The sequence below is a fragment of the Cygnus atratus genome, chromosome 4, assembly GCF_013377495.2.
Source record: "Cygnus atratus isolate AKBS03 ecotype Queensland, Australia chromosome 4, CAtr_DNAZoo_HiC_assembly, whole genome shotgun sequence".
Lineage (NCBI taxonomy): Eukaryota > Metazoa > Chordata > Aves > Anseriformes > Anatidae > Cygnus > Cygnus atratus.
The window spans coordinates 58498439-58516046 of record NC_066365.1 but is presented as its reverse complement, the minus strand read 5'-3'; the positions used below and the strand labels follow the sequence as shown (position 1 = coordinate 58516046).

Here is a 17608-nt window from a genome sequence, read left to right as displayed (position 1 = left end):
AATATGTTCTTGCAGGTAAAGCAGCAGGGGACATTTTTAAAGATGATTCAGTGCTGTCTAATCCTGTTGCGGGACTGGTGATCGGAGTTCTGGTGACGGTTATGGTCCAGAGCTCCAGTACTTCTTCATCCATTGTGGTCAGCATGGTGTCCTCCACACGTAAGTCTGCTTACAGTATCTTCCTAAAGAGCACCCACAAATCGCAGTGTGGGGTTGAACAAATGTTCCCACCTGTGCTGAAGTTGTAGAAGCATTGGGTGTAGGAGTAGGAATAGCAGGAAAAGCCTTTCACAACTGCTGCCTTGATACCAAATTAAGGAAAAAAAATAGGGGGAAGAAAAAGTTAATACACTGCAGAAAATAGTGTCCATAATAGCAAAGAAAATCACTGGAAGCCTTGGTACTGAATGCATTAACTTCTAAAGTATCTGTATTGCTTTCTTTTGTTAGCCAATTACCAAACTTCATATGTTTCTAGCATCATTTCAAAATTCTGCACTAAGTAGGAAAATGCCTGGGACAGAAGAGACTCTTACTCTGGCCTTCGAACATGCGGTGAAAGGAGATAACCACGGGCTGCAGTGGGGGATCACTATACTATCAGAGTACCACATTCCCAAGGGGATTGGTTAAAGCAAACATGTCTGGATTAGAGTGTCTAATCCCAGTGACATCAAGGGAAGTCAGGTCCCTGTGGTGTTAACATAGATTAATTTTCATTGGACCAAATAGCTCGCTGATGATCTGATTTTTTCATTCAATGCTTCATTTTCTACTTTCTAGTGCTGACTGTGCAATCAGCTATTCCTATCATTATGGGGGCAAACATTGGCACTTCAGTTACAAACACAATTGTGGCACTCATGCAAGCCGGGGACAGGAATGAATTTAGAAGGTATTGTACTTAAACACTAGATCTGAAAAGTTGCTTTTCTTCCTCCTTACTAGGTTTTCTCCTATATTGTCTATCAGCACTACAGCCATTCAACCCTTCTACTGACCAGAATTTGAATGTCTAGTTAGGAAAATTGCAAGAAACTTCTAAAGCAAGGTTAATGACCTATAAATGCAATAGATCTTAATCATAAGGGATTTTACCATTTATCTCAGTGAAGCTTTAAAAAAAAGTTCATTTTTTTTGCTTTGTCCTATGAAATTATGATGGGAATTCTGTAATTTTCAGCTTCCTAAACCGTCCGCTTTGACATGATAGCAAGTTTTAAGCTGTTGTCATTCCTCGCACAACTGCCAAAGTACTGTTTAGATATATGGCTTCATATACATGAAGAAAAGCATATTGGATTCTTTTAAATTTTTGTGGTTTTGTAAGACTCCACCATTTTAAACAGGATCTTACACAATGATAAATTTTCAAACTACTCCAATGATGCCACCCACTTTTGATTACTTCTTAATTATAGGAGCTAATAAATTGACATTACACTATTTTGATCTACTCTCCTTAAGAAGGACTCCAGTGCTCCAGGCTTTTGAAGTCTACAGTAAGCAACAGCTGGTAGCCATAGAAAAATGAAGTGTATTGGCTGTCAAATAAATAAAGCAGCAACTTTTTTTGCTGTCACTTGGCATTATCACTAAGAGCTCACTTTATCACATAGAGCTCTCATTAACTGGAGATGGGCAGTTAACTTGGGAGGGATATAAGACTTTAGTATCTTATATTTATGGCATACCAAACATAAAAAATACACCTAGCTGAGGCATATTTCTCCAAGATTTGCTGTTTGGAATCTTTGGTTGAGCTAGTTTCTGTCACTTAAATTCCAATGACAAAGTACCTTAGTAGTTTCTAGTCAAGAGAAATGAAATAAATAATAATGGGAAAGAAGATTTTTAATGTAGTCATTAACAATCACTTTAGTCTCTAAATACCCTCTGCGTATGCTTGTTCTGTAGGGCACTCACAGGTGTATTTTTCACAAAATGGAAAGAAAAACTCTGGTGACTACCACCGATTAAGATATTCTCTCTGTGGTAGCACTCTCAATTTTGTTGGCCTACTTTGAATGCTTCACCTAATTTCCCCTCAAGCAGTTTGGAACCTAAACTACAGGATTAGCATTTCAAGGAATATTTCCTCCACATTTTTCTTCCTCTACAATGCTTAATTTAAGGAGCTATATTTTAAAACAAATACAGGCATATTGCATAGAATTAAGAGGAGCACAAGCACCTACCAGGAACTTTGGAAAGAGTGCCCTTGAGGAAATAGCTGTGGCTCCTCAGGTTGTGAAGGAGAGGCTGGAAGGGAGCTGTACACCCATGCTTTGCAAGAGCACGTGAGAGGGCTGCAAAGAGACGTCTTCTGCATGAGTCAGGGAGAACAGATCCTAGAAGCAAATCCTGGTTGAGAATTAGAAGTGTACCAAAACAGGGTGCGATACAAAAACAATGTAAGCTGTTAAGTACTCTTGGCAGCCTTGTGTTGAGGATTACTTTTGTATTTTCTAGTTTTTCTTGTTCTGGTTGCCTTGGCTGACTCTTTCACTTGGGCAACGGTGTGGAAAAAACTTAGGGCTCTGTAATAAAGCAACCATCTTCTGGGACCTTAGAAATGAAATAATTCCTATCTGGAAATGGGCTTCATCCCCACCCTTATGATTTCATATTTAATTGAAGTTGTGCACATATTGTTTAATTAAAAGCAGCTCTATTTTTGAATTTCTTCTTGCAGGGCCTTTGCTGGGGCAACAATCCATGATTTCTTCAACTGGCTTGCTGTGTTTGTGTTGTTGCCCATTGAAGTAATTTCTGGCTATCTTTACCATCTCACTAATGTTATAGTGGAGTCCTTTCATCTTGAAAGTGGTGAGGATGCCCCTGAGCTACTAAAAGTTATTACAGACCCTTTTACAAAGCTCATCATTGAGGTAAGCTCTTTCTCTCTTTAATGAAGCTACTTGCTTGGTACCACCACAGCTAAACGGAATGCTCTGAATATGGGAAAGGGACTCAATCACTTCTCTGTGTCCTTGGGGTAAAGCTCATTAGCAGGTGGATTCATAAAGACCCAGCTCCATAATTCCCACTTCTATTTCCCACACATTTCACCTTCATGAGGGTAGGCCTAGCTAGAGGGCTGGGAAGGCAGGTGACATATGGGGTGGAGGGTGGCAGCCCGTTGCTTCAGGCAGTTGTGTCAGTGTAGCTGTTTAAGCAGAACGGCTGAGATGATGGGGTGAGTGATTTGGGGAGAATGAGACACAGTGTATTTGTGCATGTGAAGTTGTACCTTTTCTGGGAGTAAAACCCATCCTCCCTGCTGGGCAGCAGCTCCAGCATTAGAGATGGTCATGTAGGCTTCATGTGGCTGAGCTTCCAAAAGGGAAGTCATTATCTGGGTAGAGCTGAACAGAAGTGTGTGATGGAAGTTGGACTAACGCTGTTGTTTTTCTTTGTTTTTTAAGCTTGATAAATCTGTAATAAATGCAATTGCTACAAATGACGAATCAGCAAAAAACAAAAGCCTTGTAAAGATTTGGTGCGTAACTGAAACCAATGTGGTGAGTATTATGTTAAATTAGTTGTCAGGCTCCTCAGGAAATATTTATTGATCCATAGCTGGCATTGCTTATCATAGGATTGTGAAATTAGATTTTTAAATGAGTATTTATTGCGGCAGAAAAAGAATGAAGACAATTTAATGTAGCTTTTGTACTGCTTAAACCAAGCATGTCATGCCAGCAGCAGGCTTGACTTGGTTGCTTTTGCAGGCCCTTGCTTATCAGAACTGGTGGTTTGGAGCCAAACCTTCTACTCCTTTCACATACAAATGCCTTTAAACTTGGCACTCCTGCAGGATCCCTGAAAGTGGAAAAAATCTGCAACGTAGGCCCAAGAAAATCTCTTTTTGCCCACCTATCTGATCTAAGCAGCTTTATGTGCTAGGGTGGTCTGCTGGCAGTTGGTTACTTCAGTTTTCTCAGAAAACTGCCTTCAGACAAAGCCTCTGTGTGGCTAAAATCATCTGTTCTTCACCTGAGCAACACTGCAGCTTGAGGAACTTGTTGCCCAGAACGGCACCAAGGAGTACTTTGGTGGACTGTGGAGCTGTGTCTGGTTTGTGTTGTTCAGCTAAACTAACAACTAGAGCATTGAACAGCCCCTGGACCTCTAACGAGAGTTATTCTACTTGTTAGTGGGTGTATAAAACTGATTCCCGAAGTCCTGAGGCAGCAGATGCTAAAGGACACACAGAGTGGAGATTAAAATTAAGTTTTCAGAGGAGCCCTGCTCCTATTGAGTGATGATCTGGATGGCCAGTGAAATGCTAGCCATGGCAGACAGGGCCAGGAGCAGGCCGTGGTAGCGTCAAACTCCACTTGGGTTACCTGCAGCGGCGCTGGCTGCTCCACCTCAGGTGTAGCAGGAGGCTGAGGCGGGCCTGCTGCTCCCAGTGCCCCCTCAGGTCTGAGTATCAGCATCCTGCAGTCCTCCCACGCCTAGAAGGAGAGCAATGGCACAGAAAGTGCAGGCTGAACTGTGAACCTGTTTCTGTGAGCCCTGAGATCAGTAATTATGGTTCTTAGCTACTGACGATCTGGTGATATGGTTGTTCTGACATAGAAGGTTTCATCTTTAAAAGTCATATTGACTGACCTGAGTAACAGCTCAGCTGTTTATTTTAACAAAACAAAAAAATTTTGCCATGTCATTTCTCTGGTGTCATTAATTATACTCCAGCTTACAAAGCTGCGTGTAGTTGCAGCTGATGAATTCTTGGTTGCAGCAAAAACCCAGAACTTTGTACGGGCTCTTAAAGAAGGCTGTAGGTGACTGAACCATCCACTTTCTCTGGCAATTTTAGACACTGCAGAATGTCACAATTTCACCTTCAGAAAACTGCACGTCTCCTGACCTTTGCTGGACTGAAGGAAACGTGACATGGACCATGAAAAATGTATCTGAAACAGAATATATCAGCAAATGTGAGTAGTAGAACTATTTCTCCTTCTGCAAGACTTTTACAGAGGTGCTTATCTTCCTAATGGTGCCTACAGACCACTTCAGAGTTGTATCAAGAGGCACTCGCCTGTATGCATACACAAGGTACTACTACAGGTGCAGTCAAAACAGCCTCTGCTCTGCTGTACAGCTACATCATCATCATCACTGCATCTGGCTGCGCATGGATCCCTTTCCATGCTCCCTGATACCAGTAATTGGGGTCCTCGGTATCATGACACCCTTGCTGTTCAGGTGACTCAGTGCTACAGTTACTGTGCTGTGGTGGCTGCTTGGATACCTCCATCCCTATATGTTCAGGATGTTCAGCAGCCATTCCCAGGCACACAGCCCTCCCTGGGAAGAGCTGACTCACAGCCCAGCTTGGAGCACACCACAATTTCCTCACTCCATTGTTATTCTCCTTCCTTACACGTGGTCACCCTGCTTCTGCCTGCCCTGCAGATGTGCCCGCTGTGTATTTATGAAAGTGTACATACACGAGTTCCTCTCAGGCATAGCTTTTGTGCAGCCAGGGAGGTGGCATTTTCACTCTTTTCATCACCGCCTCAAGCTGCGTGTGCTTTGGTCTCACGTTCTTAGGGCTATGCATGAAAACCAGAGCTGGCCTTGGGATCAGAAGAAAAAATGTGACTATGCCTATTTGTTTTCCTTTTCTTTTTTTTTTTTTTTTCAGGCCGGCATCTCTTTGCAGAAGCAGACCTGCCTGATCTTGCCATCGGTCTCATCCTTTTGGCTTTGTCCCTGCTTGTTCTGTGCTCCTGTTTGGTGATGATCGTTAAGCTATTAAACTCTGTACTTAAAGGACAAGTGGCAACTGTTATCAAGAAGACAATCAACACTGGTAATTACCTGCTTTTCCTGAAGATTGCTCTTAGAAATAGCAAGGACATTAGGCACATTTATCGACATCTCCTGTTCTGTTATGCAGTTATTACAGAATAGGTTCAAGAAAACAGTATTAAACCAGAGTCATCACCCCCTGATATTTCTTCAGCTCAGCATGCTATTTTCTTCCTTTTAAAAGCTATTAGTTAACAGCTTGCTTGTGGACTGCAGATTAACAACAGAGACCAAAGTTCAGGCTCTGTATCTTGATGTATAATCATTAGCTGTTGGAAATGTAATCTTCATATCCTCAAAAGATAGTGCTGAGATCATGACTGCCTGCTTGGGCACAGGGCCTGCATGTTTCTTTTAAAGTAAGCTGAATAAATGTGCGTAGAGATTAATGATCTAATTTCCTTTACTTGCCCTGCTCCATTCCTTAACCGTCTCCTCAGGGTGATAAGCAGCCCTGCATATTGGTACTTTATGTCTTTCCCTGTGTTATCCAGGTGATTTTTCAGCCTGTTTTCATTGTGTGCAAACAGCTATTTTGTCTTGTTTTGTTTTGTTTGTTTTCCACTTGGCTGCCTTTTCTTCGTTTTCCATTGAATGGAAGGTCAGGACCTGTACCAGGGAAAAGCAGTCCTGGCATACACCTGATTCTGTTAGAAGAGAGTGCTCACAAACATGGGGAGGACAACAAAGTGGTCCCCTTTCTATCTTCTCCTGGGCAAAGAACACTGCCCAAATCAAAATAAATGTGTAGAAAGTGATCAGCTGCCAGTCACTGTTCATTTGTGATCTACTTGGAATCCCTCTATGTCTTCCTGACTGATGGAGTCCTGACCTCTTGTCACTCATAAATCTGCAGACTATTGTGCTTAGTTTCTCTGATCAGTGTGATTAGCTTTTCTTTGCAAGAGTAACAAGTGAATTATGAGGAGATGATCAGCTTAAAATTAGTTAAAACAAACCACCTTATTTTCTCAGGATAGTCTTCAGAACTTTCTGAAGACCTCATTCCTGTAGCAGGTGCCTGCTTGCCAAAACCAAGATGCTTTAAACACCTAGAAAGTTTTGTGTTGAGCTCAGTGGAAAAATTTCTGGTACCTACTCGTATTACAACATATATGCTACCCTGGGTCAGGACAAAGGTCTACCTAGTCTAGTATCCATCTCACAGTGTGACCAGTAGCGGAAGGCTGGAGAGAGAGTACAAAGAACAGGGTAAATTAAAGTAATAGAACTCGCTCTGACCCCAAATCTTCTTGTTTTAGACAATATGCAAGTAGTATATTTACATTTGAAATGCTTAATAGTGTTTTCTATATGACTGGAACATTTTGTTATTCTAAAGACAATGTCCTCCTTTTTTCTTTTTATTTTTTTTTTTTAGATTTCCCTTTTCCTTTTACTTGGCTAGCTGGATACCTGGCTATGCTTGCAGGGGCTGGCATGACCTTCGTTGTCCAAAGTAGTTCTGTTTTCACATCTGCTATTACACCTCTTGTTGGTAAGTTGTCAATATTGTAATTTTTATCCCCATGTTTTATCTTTTTTCAGCATTCTGCAATCATTCAATGCTGTTTCTTTTCTCCTAGGCATTGGTGTTATAAGCATTGAGCGTTCTTATCCCCTCACCTTAGGAGCTAACATTGGCACAACCACAACAGCTATACTTGCAGCTTTAGCAAGCCCAGGCAGTACATTAAAATATTCATTACAGGTCAGTATAAACCAGTGCTTTCTTGAATTCATTTAGAATTGCAAATTTTCTGAATAAAGACTTGACAAAATTAGTTCTGATGCAAATATGTCATAGAAATTGGGCTTGATTCTTTGTGTGCTACTAGTGACTGCTCATTAATTTCAACTATCAGAGCAAAAAGCTTCTATTAAGCATTCCTAGAATGTCAATATATAGTCAGATCTTGCTTTCGTAAATTTAGCTTGATCTGATTAATTTATTCAGAAATCAGACAGGATTGGCCACTTGACCACAGAGCATGGGATCTTAGCATTTTGGAATTCATGCTCACATTGACAACTCTCTTGTCTTTTCCCTACGAGGGTTACTAATTTATGTTGAGTTCCATGCTCAGGACCCAAACTCTGTTCATGCAGTATACAGGGATTTCTGTCATCTAAGTGGAGGCTTTAAAACTCATAAGATGGCAAGTTGTCAACCTGTGTGACATTGCAGTGAGCATCATGACAACTACATTCTCATTGTAAATCTAATCTGGCCAGCTTTTATTGAATTTCTTTTTGCCTCATACTACTTGAGATGTAGGCAGCCTGGCTTTGGGCTCCCATTTACCATCCGGTAAAGAACATTCCAGTCAGAAGATAACATTTCAATGAACCCTCTACATCAAAGAGTGAAAAGATAACGAAGTTTCCTTTGTGAATAGGATGAATGCTTTTTACTAGCCACAATAAATTAGGAAAATTACAGAAGTTATTTTATTGTCCTCAGGCATGACAGAACAGATGTAATCACGTGAAGATACTATCTTGACCAACATCAGCTCTCGTGTTAACCTGCTATTTTTATAACATACTCTAAAAATCAGAATCCAGTATTTTCATGTTTGCTTTAGTCTGATAACAGTTATGAAAGAAAAATAAGATAATGGGAGCAGGGAATGTACTGTTTTGTTCAGTGTATGCTTATTCTGTCCAAGCAACTTCTGAAAGCTTTAGCAAGTACATGTCTCTTCATGCTTATTTTTTTAAAAAGGATTTTGAAATATGTAAACCAAATGATCATAAAAGATTTAGACAAAGTCACATTTCAGGAATCTCCTCAGTGCCCTGTAAACTTTTTGCTAATTGTTTGGAAAATCCAGGTTCGTACAATTAGCAATTTCTCAATAACCTGTATGCAATATCTAATCTAGTCTTCCCATCTCTTAGTTGAAAACTTAGGGATGCAGAACTTAGTAATGAACAGTTCTCACGTGGTTCTCATGCCTTACTAACAACAGAACTGTTTCCTGATTGTTGCTTGGTTTGTCAGCTGTACTTCTGGTGGACTCAATTTCTTGCAGTGGAAAGCTGCATTTTAAAACTTCTCCATCTGCAGGGCGGTTTGTTGTCCCCTCTAGGCTTGCCTTGTTTCCAAATGCCATGGCCTGTGTGTAGGTTTAGATCTTTACAATGCATGAGGTATTACCCAGTCCTTGCTTCGTGCAGGAAAGGCCTGGCAGTGAAATAGCATGGAAGACAAGAAAAAAAAAAGTGAGGAGCAAGAGAAGGGAAATTATGAAGTCACCACCACTGGAAGTTATTATTATGTAGGTAGGAGCATTTAAAGGCATTTGTAGGAACAAACTTCTCAAACTTTTTTTTTTTTTTCTTTCAGATTGCCTTGTGCCACTTTTTCTTCAATGTCTCTGGGATAATTCTATTTTACCCGCTGCCTTTTACCCGGCTCCCAATACGGTTGTGCAAGAGTTTGGGGAACATAACAGCCAAGTACAGATGGTTTGCTATATTTTATCTTCTTGTCTGCTTCTTTCTTTTGCCTTTGTTTGTATTTGGTCTGTCACTGGCAGGCTGGCCAGTCCTTTTGGGTGTTTGCCTTCCCTTGTTTGCTCTGTGTATTGCTGTGATTGTAATTAACGTTATGCAGACGAAACGACCACATTCACTGCCTGAGAAGCTCCAAAACTGGGATTTCCTGCCCATCTGGATGCACTCTCTAGAGCCTTGGGACAATATGATTATGTCTACAGTTGCCTTCTGTGGGAAACACTGCTGCGGTTTCTGCAAGTGCTGCAAAGTCAATGCAGAACAGGAGGGTGCCAAAGACAATCAGCTAAAAACTATGGAGGTTTATGAAAACACCATTGCAACGGCTGATGAAGAAAGAGGTGTAAGAAGGGCACCAGCTGCAGCTTGTGTTGAAAAAACAGGCACAAACAACACAGCCTTATAGTAGCGGATCAACAGAGATACAGCATAGGATGGTTAGTCTCTTGAAAACCATCTTGGACAATGCACTGAGGACAGAGTGAACATTTTGTTAGGTTCCTGCAGCCAGTGATATATCACTCATCAAGGAATGGAGTCAAACAAGCTTGACAGAGTCCCTAGAAAATCTATGATCATTTGAAACGCTAAAGACAGATTTGCTTTCAGAGGATCTACTGTGTTGTACGTTCATCCAATGCTATCAGTAGCAAACCAAAGAAATCCTGATGTAGTCCCATGAACAGAGGGATGAAAGGAATGTGATCAATTCAAACTTAATTAAAAAAACAACCAAACAAACAAGGCACCTGTAGAACAGCCTTTCTGGCCTATTGGCTTATTCAGCAAAAATTACTTTGATACCCCAGATGCTCTGGAAATGAAAAAAAAAAACAAAAAACTAACTAACAAAAAGCATCCAAGCATTTTCATTGGCCTGCCTGCAGTGGCTGCAGTAGTCAAAATGGAAAACAGTATTCCCAATATAGACAAAATCTATTGTCCGTGTGTGGAGAAAAGTGAAATGCTGGGACATTCCTCAGAAGCTCTGGGAGTCCTGGTCTGGCATAAGGGTATGCATAAGCCCATTTTGAGCCTTCTGTCTCCTGTAACACTGGGGACAGGAGCTGTTGTCTTTTGTCATCTCACACTAAAGGCCAAAAAGTAATTGCTGATCCCTTTGCCTGCTGAAGGTTAAGCACTGGGTTTGGAGAGACAGTGGCTATGAAAGAGCTTGATGGGCTCAGGATGTGGTTGCGTGGCCATTCCTCTGTCTAGATAGTCCTCCCCAGTCCTGTTCACCATGTAACCCCACAAGCTCTTGCCCTGGCACAATTAGAGGAATGGTACAGGAGGGAGGACAAGTGGCTGGTGTAGGTGTGGAGAGAGCCACTCAAGTCTGGGCTGACACCAAGAGACCTGTGTGCAACTATGGCTCTGTCTGGCTGAGCCACAAAGTGACCTTTAAGAGCAGCTGTGGAGCTATAAGAGTAGCTTTAGGGCTACAAAAGAGGGAACCCAGAGAGAAGATTATGGCTAGTGCGGGACATACAGTAGCATTTAATGGTGAGAAAGGAGTGTTCACTCTGCGCCATCCCTGTATGCTCCTTGGAAATAACGTGAATTTTACTGGCAATTGAATGTAGCAGTACAAATCCCCTGTAAAATCCATAGGTAGCGTAGTCATTGCCACTTGTAGTCCATCCATAGGTAGTGTAGCACTTGGTGTGAAGCTGCTTGTGCTTAGATCTTACCATTACTGATGTTCTACTAAATGTTCATGAGACTGCTCTGAATCACAGACTTAGAAAAGGCATCATTTCAGTGTCAGAAAAAGAACATTTCAAAGACGCATTGAGTACTTCTGCTGGCCTTCAATAGCTTAGATATGAGTGAGCACGGGATAATATCTGAGGTCCAACCACTAAAAGAAAAAAAATCATGTGGTTGGGTGTAGTCCAACCAGTATAATTTAAAGCCAGTTTATATGGCTGAGTTGAGATTACATTTGTAATGGAAATGCTGAGAAGACCTTTAGTTTAGCATAGCCACTCAGTGCTGCTAGAACACATTTACTTCTGAACAGTTTGTTTTATGCAAAGCACTAGGATCAGTAGGCTGCATTCAGCTATCAGGTAAGCACACATTTTAGAGGGGGATTTTTTTAAACTTCCTTTTAAAGATGACATTTAAAATGGCAAACTAAGTTGCCTAAAACATGTTTGCAAATTACATTCATACTGAGAGTCCAACTGTTGCTACAATTGTAAGCCAATGACAAAATGCTTAGAATCAGAGTGATTTTCCAAAAGCATTTAATTTTGGTGTAGTTCTGCTCCTTGTAGGCTTAGTAACAGAGCAGAGTTATACCTAACTATTCTTTTGAAAAGTATTTACCTTCTCCTTCATAGAGTTCAAACAGAATTTTGTCAGCATCTCATTTTCAAAGTGGAATTGTGGTATCTTCAGTAATTGTTCTTCATTTTATTCTCAGTTCAGGATGCTTTCATGATCTGTGTTTCTTTAGATCCTAGCGTGCATTTCCCATGCTCTGTTTCTACAGAAAAAAAAATGTGAAAATTATCCAGAATTATTTCAAAGTTATCTTAAGCATCCATTGAACACCCACTGAAACAGGAAACATTTTCATCTACTCTTACTCATTTCTTAACATGCACCTTCTTTTGCATCTCGAAGTAAAGCCATCAAGCACAGTGATAACTTTCAGCAAAGCATTAGAGGAAAAGCAGTTCTTGTAAAAGAATCAGGGTAAAAATTATGACTTATCAGTACTTTATGTTCCTCATTGTAACATTTCCCATATGATATATTCAGTTCTCACTCTCCTTGCTGGTGAACTTCAGGCCATATTGTGCCTTTGTTTTAGGCAGATTCCAAACAACGACTTCTGATTAACACTTGGCAGCACAACATGTCCTGGTATATTTCCCCCCCTGCTCTTAACAAAAGATATTTACACTTTATTTATAATTATTTGAGTGTACAGAACTTTTCATAAGTTATACAGAAAGAGGTTCATGTGATTGTGTTATATATTACGTATTTGAAAACTATGCAATGTTTATCTATAAAAATGTAAAAAGGAACTACTGTATATTTTGTAATATAACTTTTAAAATTGTTTGTAACTGTGTATACTGCGTATTATGGAGGCTGTTGGCTCCTTCAATGGGTTACGTAAAGATTGTTTGTAATGCAGAGACAGATTTCTTAAAATAAGGATGGAAGACACCTACATACTTTCATCATATGGCTTAATGCACAAGGATATTGAACTCCACTTTTCTAAAAGATTTGAATTTTCTGTAATGAGGAATTTTGGAAATACATTGTTTCTAAAATACTTTTTTAAACTCTCAAACTTTATCACTTTTACTGTTTTTAGGACAGTATATGGCTTTATACTTTGTCCTGAATACTCATCTTGTCTGTCCTCGTGCATCGAATGTAAAAATAAAGAGAAGTTTTAAAAAATGAAGATTTTTTTCATACTGTTTATACACATATCATGGAAGCTTGCAGAACAACATAGTACAACATAAAGGAACTGAGGTTAGCCCCAGACACTAAAGAAACCCATCAGAGGGCTGTTTCCAATAAAGGTTTTCATATGAAGAAAAAAAAAAATTGCTCAGTGCAATTGCGCAGGTTGAAATGTCTTCCAGCAGGGTTCTGCAGTCTGTCCTCAGTGAAGGTAAGCACAGGAGACCAAAGCCAAGGCTTCTGTAACAACCAGATGCAAATGGCCTGTTTCACTGTGCTAGGCTCAGATTCTCCCTTTTACATGAAAGATGGCACACAGAGTATTTCCAAAATGCTTCCCTTGACATGAGTGACGTCTGGCTTATGACTAGGCAAAAATAGCCATCGTGCTCTTTTTTTTTTTTTGATTGCATGTGATCTTAAAATGAAGAGATGGAGAGAAATAAAAAGTATTCCTTAAATGCCTGAAAGATTATTTTAAAAGGTTGTTAGGTTTCCTAACTCTAAGCTCAGCAGAAGCTGAGGAAGCAGCCCCCCAAAAAACTGCCATTTCAAACTATACCATATTTTAGTGAAATGAAGATAACAGAAGTATTTCCTATAACATAAATATTTATGCAATACAGTATAAACAGTCTTCTTCTAAAATGTAAGCAGTAATCACCCTAGGCCCATGATTTAAAACTTACAGCTTCTTACACTCAAGCAGAAATATTGCAATTCCGTGTGCCATCAGCCTCCATGACTCACTGTCCATCAGGAATCAAAGCACATCCAGGAAACATGCACAGGTTGTGCCATCCATCTCCCAGTTTCCAAACAGACTGCAGAGCTACCTAGGGCAAAGTTCAGCGACGCCTATCCGTATTTAACAACAGACACATGCTGAAGTGCTGCACTGGCCAGAAGCCTTTAAAACGTTCAAAATAACGCTTCAGCTAATTGCCAAGTTGCTCCTGATCCTGTGACTGGGATCAGTCCTCTTCCTCTCTGCTTATGACTTAACCATGATGGTCATGGCTCCTTCTGGTGCTTCTGGTTTTGCTAACCCTCTGCCAAAGCTTCTCGTTCACTTCCCCCAGATCCAAACTCTCTTGATACCACTGCACTTAACTACCACTATGATGGATTCCCATTAATTAGAAATGCAGGTTGAATTCTTCATCATTGTTTTCTTCAGCTTACCTTGTAGTGGTTGGCACCCCATCAGGTCCCCAAAATAGCCCTGGCCATGCTGCTGAGAAAGGCTGCTCACTAATTTACAGCAGATTGTTTGTGCATGCAGCCTGGTGTGGTACCACTGGCAGTACCTTGGCAACAGCAAAGGATCTGATCCTGTCAGCCAAAGATTAAAAATTAATACTACCAAGCAAAAAGCCGCTATTTCACAAGCTATTTCATGAAGGAGGATATGCTTGATACACATTCATGGAAATGCTGGGCCACACTGCAACTGCACTATTTCCACAGGCTGTGCTTCCATCCCATGATTTATTTGCATTCAGATGTTTTTTTCTCTAGCTAATGGCCATTCCTGCTGTTGGTACATGCCAAAAGCATGACACTGTAAGTGTAAACCTGCTTGTGATATTTTTATAGTGAATATTGTGTAGATCTTAGTCCCTTTATTACAATTTTACTACAAAGGAAACCCATAATTTGTATGAAAGAACAGAACATTGGCATACTGAATATATACTGATTTTCACTGAACTGCCCCCAAACAGATCTCCCACAACAACTGACATCTACGTATCTCAACAAGACAGAGGAACAGAGCGAAGGCTAGCATTAAAATGTCACAAACATTCCATCTTACTCAGCACCTGATGAAATTTCCTAATTACCATTTACACTTTTGGGGTGTATCAATCTTTTTACACTGCTCAACGTCTAAGGACACATTACCATGACATAAACAATCAGGGTAATTACAGGAGAAGATGTTTTGCAATCAATAGCTCAGCTGATTGTTGTATATTTTTTTTTACCGAGTACAAAAAGTATAAATTACAGGGCATGCAAACAACTTACGGACCAAGTGCTGCCCTTGGTTAGGCAACGTGCAACCGTAATTGACATTAGGAAAGTTTGTGCACGTGTAAACTAGGATAGCATTAAGCCCTGTTTTAACTGACTAATGCAATGGCCTCAGGCACTGGATCTCAAATGATTGCCAGCAGAGAGTCAGCTTTGCTGTTGCTGTATAATATATACATACAATATCTGCTCTTGCTTGTTGCTTCCAGCTGTTACATCGCCTGAGAAGATGTTTTTAGATGTACCTATCAATAAATGTCTGCTGATGGTCGCAGTGCTCTTCACTGAGTGTGAACCTAGCAGGGCCAGCTCTCGCCAGATGTTCTCCTGCTGTGGTCTTTCCGAAGTGCTTTCAGTGTCTCCGTCTCCAGCTGAGCCATCTGAGGTCAGGACAGAGCTACGCAGCTCAGTCCATGGCCCGGCAGTGTGGTGGTTGTCCTGCTCTCAGCCATTTCCAAACTGTGCGGCCTGGCAAGGCAGCCTGGCCAGCTCAGACTCAGGTCAGGGGCTCTCATGGGGGAAGATGAAAGAAAGTTAAGAGGTCTGCGTTTGTCCTGCTTAGCCTGGTTACCTTCTTCGGCCAGCCTGGGCCTATCCTCGCTTCCCTCACAGGTGACATCTCTCTAAGAAAGGGAAAAGGAGAAGGCAACAGGAAAAAAGCAAGCATCTCACTGTAGCTCAGGTGGGATCCCATCTCTGCCTTCAGTCCTGTGTGCTCTTCTCCCCTCCCTTCAAGCACGACAATGGCACTGAAACAAGGAAATCCCAAGGCAATGCTCACCCAGCTTGGGAAAATAGGGGCAGCGAATGAGATGTCATTTTTTCCTACCTTTCTCCTCCTTTGCAAGCCTGGGATGCTGGGGGCTAAGGAACCACAGAACAGGAGCGGGGCTTGGGGGAACACAGCTCTGAAACACAGCTGACTTCTGGGGGCAGATGAGGTGAAATTAACACTGGGGCTGGGTGACAGGTTGGACCAGGTGGTTAAATGACTGCATGTGCATCACAGCAGGCAGAGATCACTTTGGATTCATCATCAGCAATTTCAACACTAGTTTGAGGTGCAGGGAAAGGAATCCATTTTACTCCCCTGGAGTAAAACAAAACACATAGTAAGCACTTAGTAAGGCATCCTAAGCCCAGGTTTATGGAGCTGGCAGTCCCCATACACCTCACGATCATGGATGTGATGGAACATCTCCAGCCCACACTTCCTAATCAGGTAGGAGACCACACCCTATACATTCACAATCTCAACAAAGCCCTCAATAAAGTGGGCTCAAGGCGTTTGCTGAGGCCCATGAGGAGGGAAAACAGCCACAGGTGTTCAGGGGCACCTCATCAACAGGGCTTCATCGTGGGCACTGCTTGGGAAGTGACTGAGGAGACCTTTCTCCTTGTGCAGGATGGTAGCCTGGCCATTTCTCCTAAGGTACATGCACACAGAGAGGTTTTGGTGTGCTGGCTGTCAGCACTATGTGTTGGTATAGCTGCACCCATTTTGTTGGGGTTGGCCTGTGAATCAAAACGCGGTGCTGTGGGATTGAGCAGAGGCTAGCCCTGGGTGCCTGCAGGGTTTATTTCCTGGCTGGCAAACCCGATTGACAGTTTAGGGTCATGATGTGCTTCCCCACAGGAAGAAAGGATACTGGGTGTAAGTGTAGAAGAAAATATAAAGAGAGGGGAGTGGGTATCAGTAGCAATTGTTAAGTCTCAGTCTTCAGGTGGCTGTTAGGCCAGACAGAGCACTTTGGGAAATAAATAACTGCTGAAATCTGGTGAGAGGCACCCAGAGCATTGGGTGAGGAGGGCTGGCTGTTGTACAACACCCAGGTCAGGCATAGTGAGGAACCAGGAGATGCGGCAGGAGCGAGTAGCCAGGGTTCAACTAGCACAGTGCAGGTGTCGGGCACTGAGTGTACCCCGGTTCCTGGGCCTGGCCTGGACAGATTCTCCTTTCTCTTGCCATTTTTCTAAAAGCTGGTGCCATACCCAAATGCTTCATCCATCACCATAAACAAGTAATTAATGGCAAAACGATGCCTGCAAGACTGATTCCCACTTACCTCAGTTGTTTTACTGGGACAGATCCTGCCCCCCCTCCGTAGCAGTGCCACGGAGAAGAGTTAAGCACACACAGCCTGAGGAAGGGATCTCTGTCAGCAACATGGAAATCATGTGGTACACAAGGAAGCTACTATGTTTTACAATGGTAGCATTTGCTTTACAGGAAAGAATTTCCTCTCCGGAGTCATCAATCAGCACAAGAGGAAAAGGTCAAAGCGGATTAAAGCTGAGGGTAGATTAATTTCAGTTTGGTTTGCTTTGGTCCCAAAGAAATGTTAGATCAGTTTTGTGGAATGCCTTTTTCCTCACTAGAGAGTGAACACCTAGTGCTTTCACATCAAACTTAGCGTTACTGAAAAACTTTAAGAAGATTACAAGCGAGACTGGGCAGCAAAATCCCTTCGGTGTACGTTCAACAAGGCAGCCTACAGTTAATGGAAAGTGTCCCAGTGCTGCTGATGGGCCTCCTGTCTGAGCAGAAGGAAGGGCCATTTCAACACTATCTGTTAATGTCCTGGCAATCCTCCCAGATGCAAATCACAGAAGAATTTATAATTGCTTCACCTGGACTGGGGGCATTGCCTCAGGAACAGGCACTGACGATGGTCTCTATGGGACACAGTTTTCTAAGTGGACCTATGCCTGAATGTATGTTCTGCAGGACAGGCATTTCTTGGGTCTGTGAATGACTGGTAGGATAACTGGT

At 41.8% G+C, this 17608-nt stretch overlaps 1 protein-coding gene across 1 annotated transcript in view; it reads left to right on the top strand.

Moving 5' to 3' along the window:
• Nucleotides 1–12748, top strand: part of SLC34A2 (solute carrier family 34 member 2) — a 54177-nt gene extending 41429 nt beyond the window's left edge. Inside the window, exons 10-18 of the mRNA XM_050710322.1 lie at nucleotides 16–159; nucleotides 784–895; nucleotides 2696–2891; nucleotides 3429–3524; nucleotides 4829–4949; nucleotides 5663–5830; nucleotides 7211–7327; nucleotides 7416–7540; nucleotides 9182–12748. Coding sequence (XP_050566279.1) covers nucleotides 16–159; nucleotides 784–895; nucleotides 2696–2891; nucleotides 3429–3524; nucleotides 4829–4949; nucleotides 5663–5830; nucleotides 7211–7327; nucleotides 7416–7540; nucleotides 9182–9757 — 1655 coding nt within the window. The 3' untranslated portion in view covers nucleotides 9758–12748. The remainder of the gene's footprint in view (nucleotides 1–15; nucleotides 160–783; nucleotides 896–2695; nucleotides 2892–3428; nucleotides 3525–4828; nucleotides 4950–5662; nucleotides 5831–7210; nucleotides 7328–7415; nucleotides 7541–9181) is intronic.
• The last annotated feature ends 4860 nt before the right edge of the window (nucleotides 12749–17608 follow it).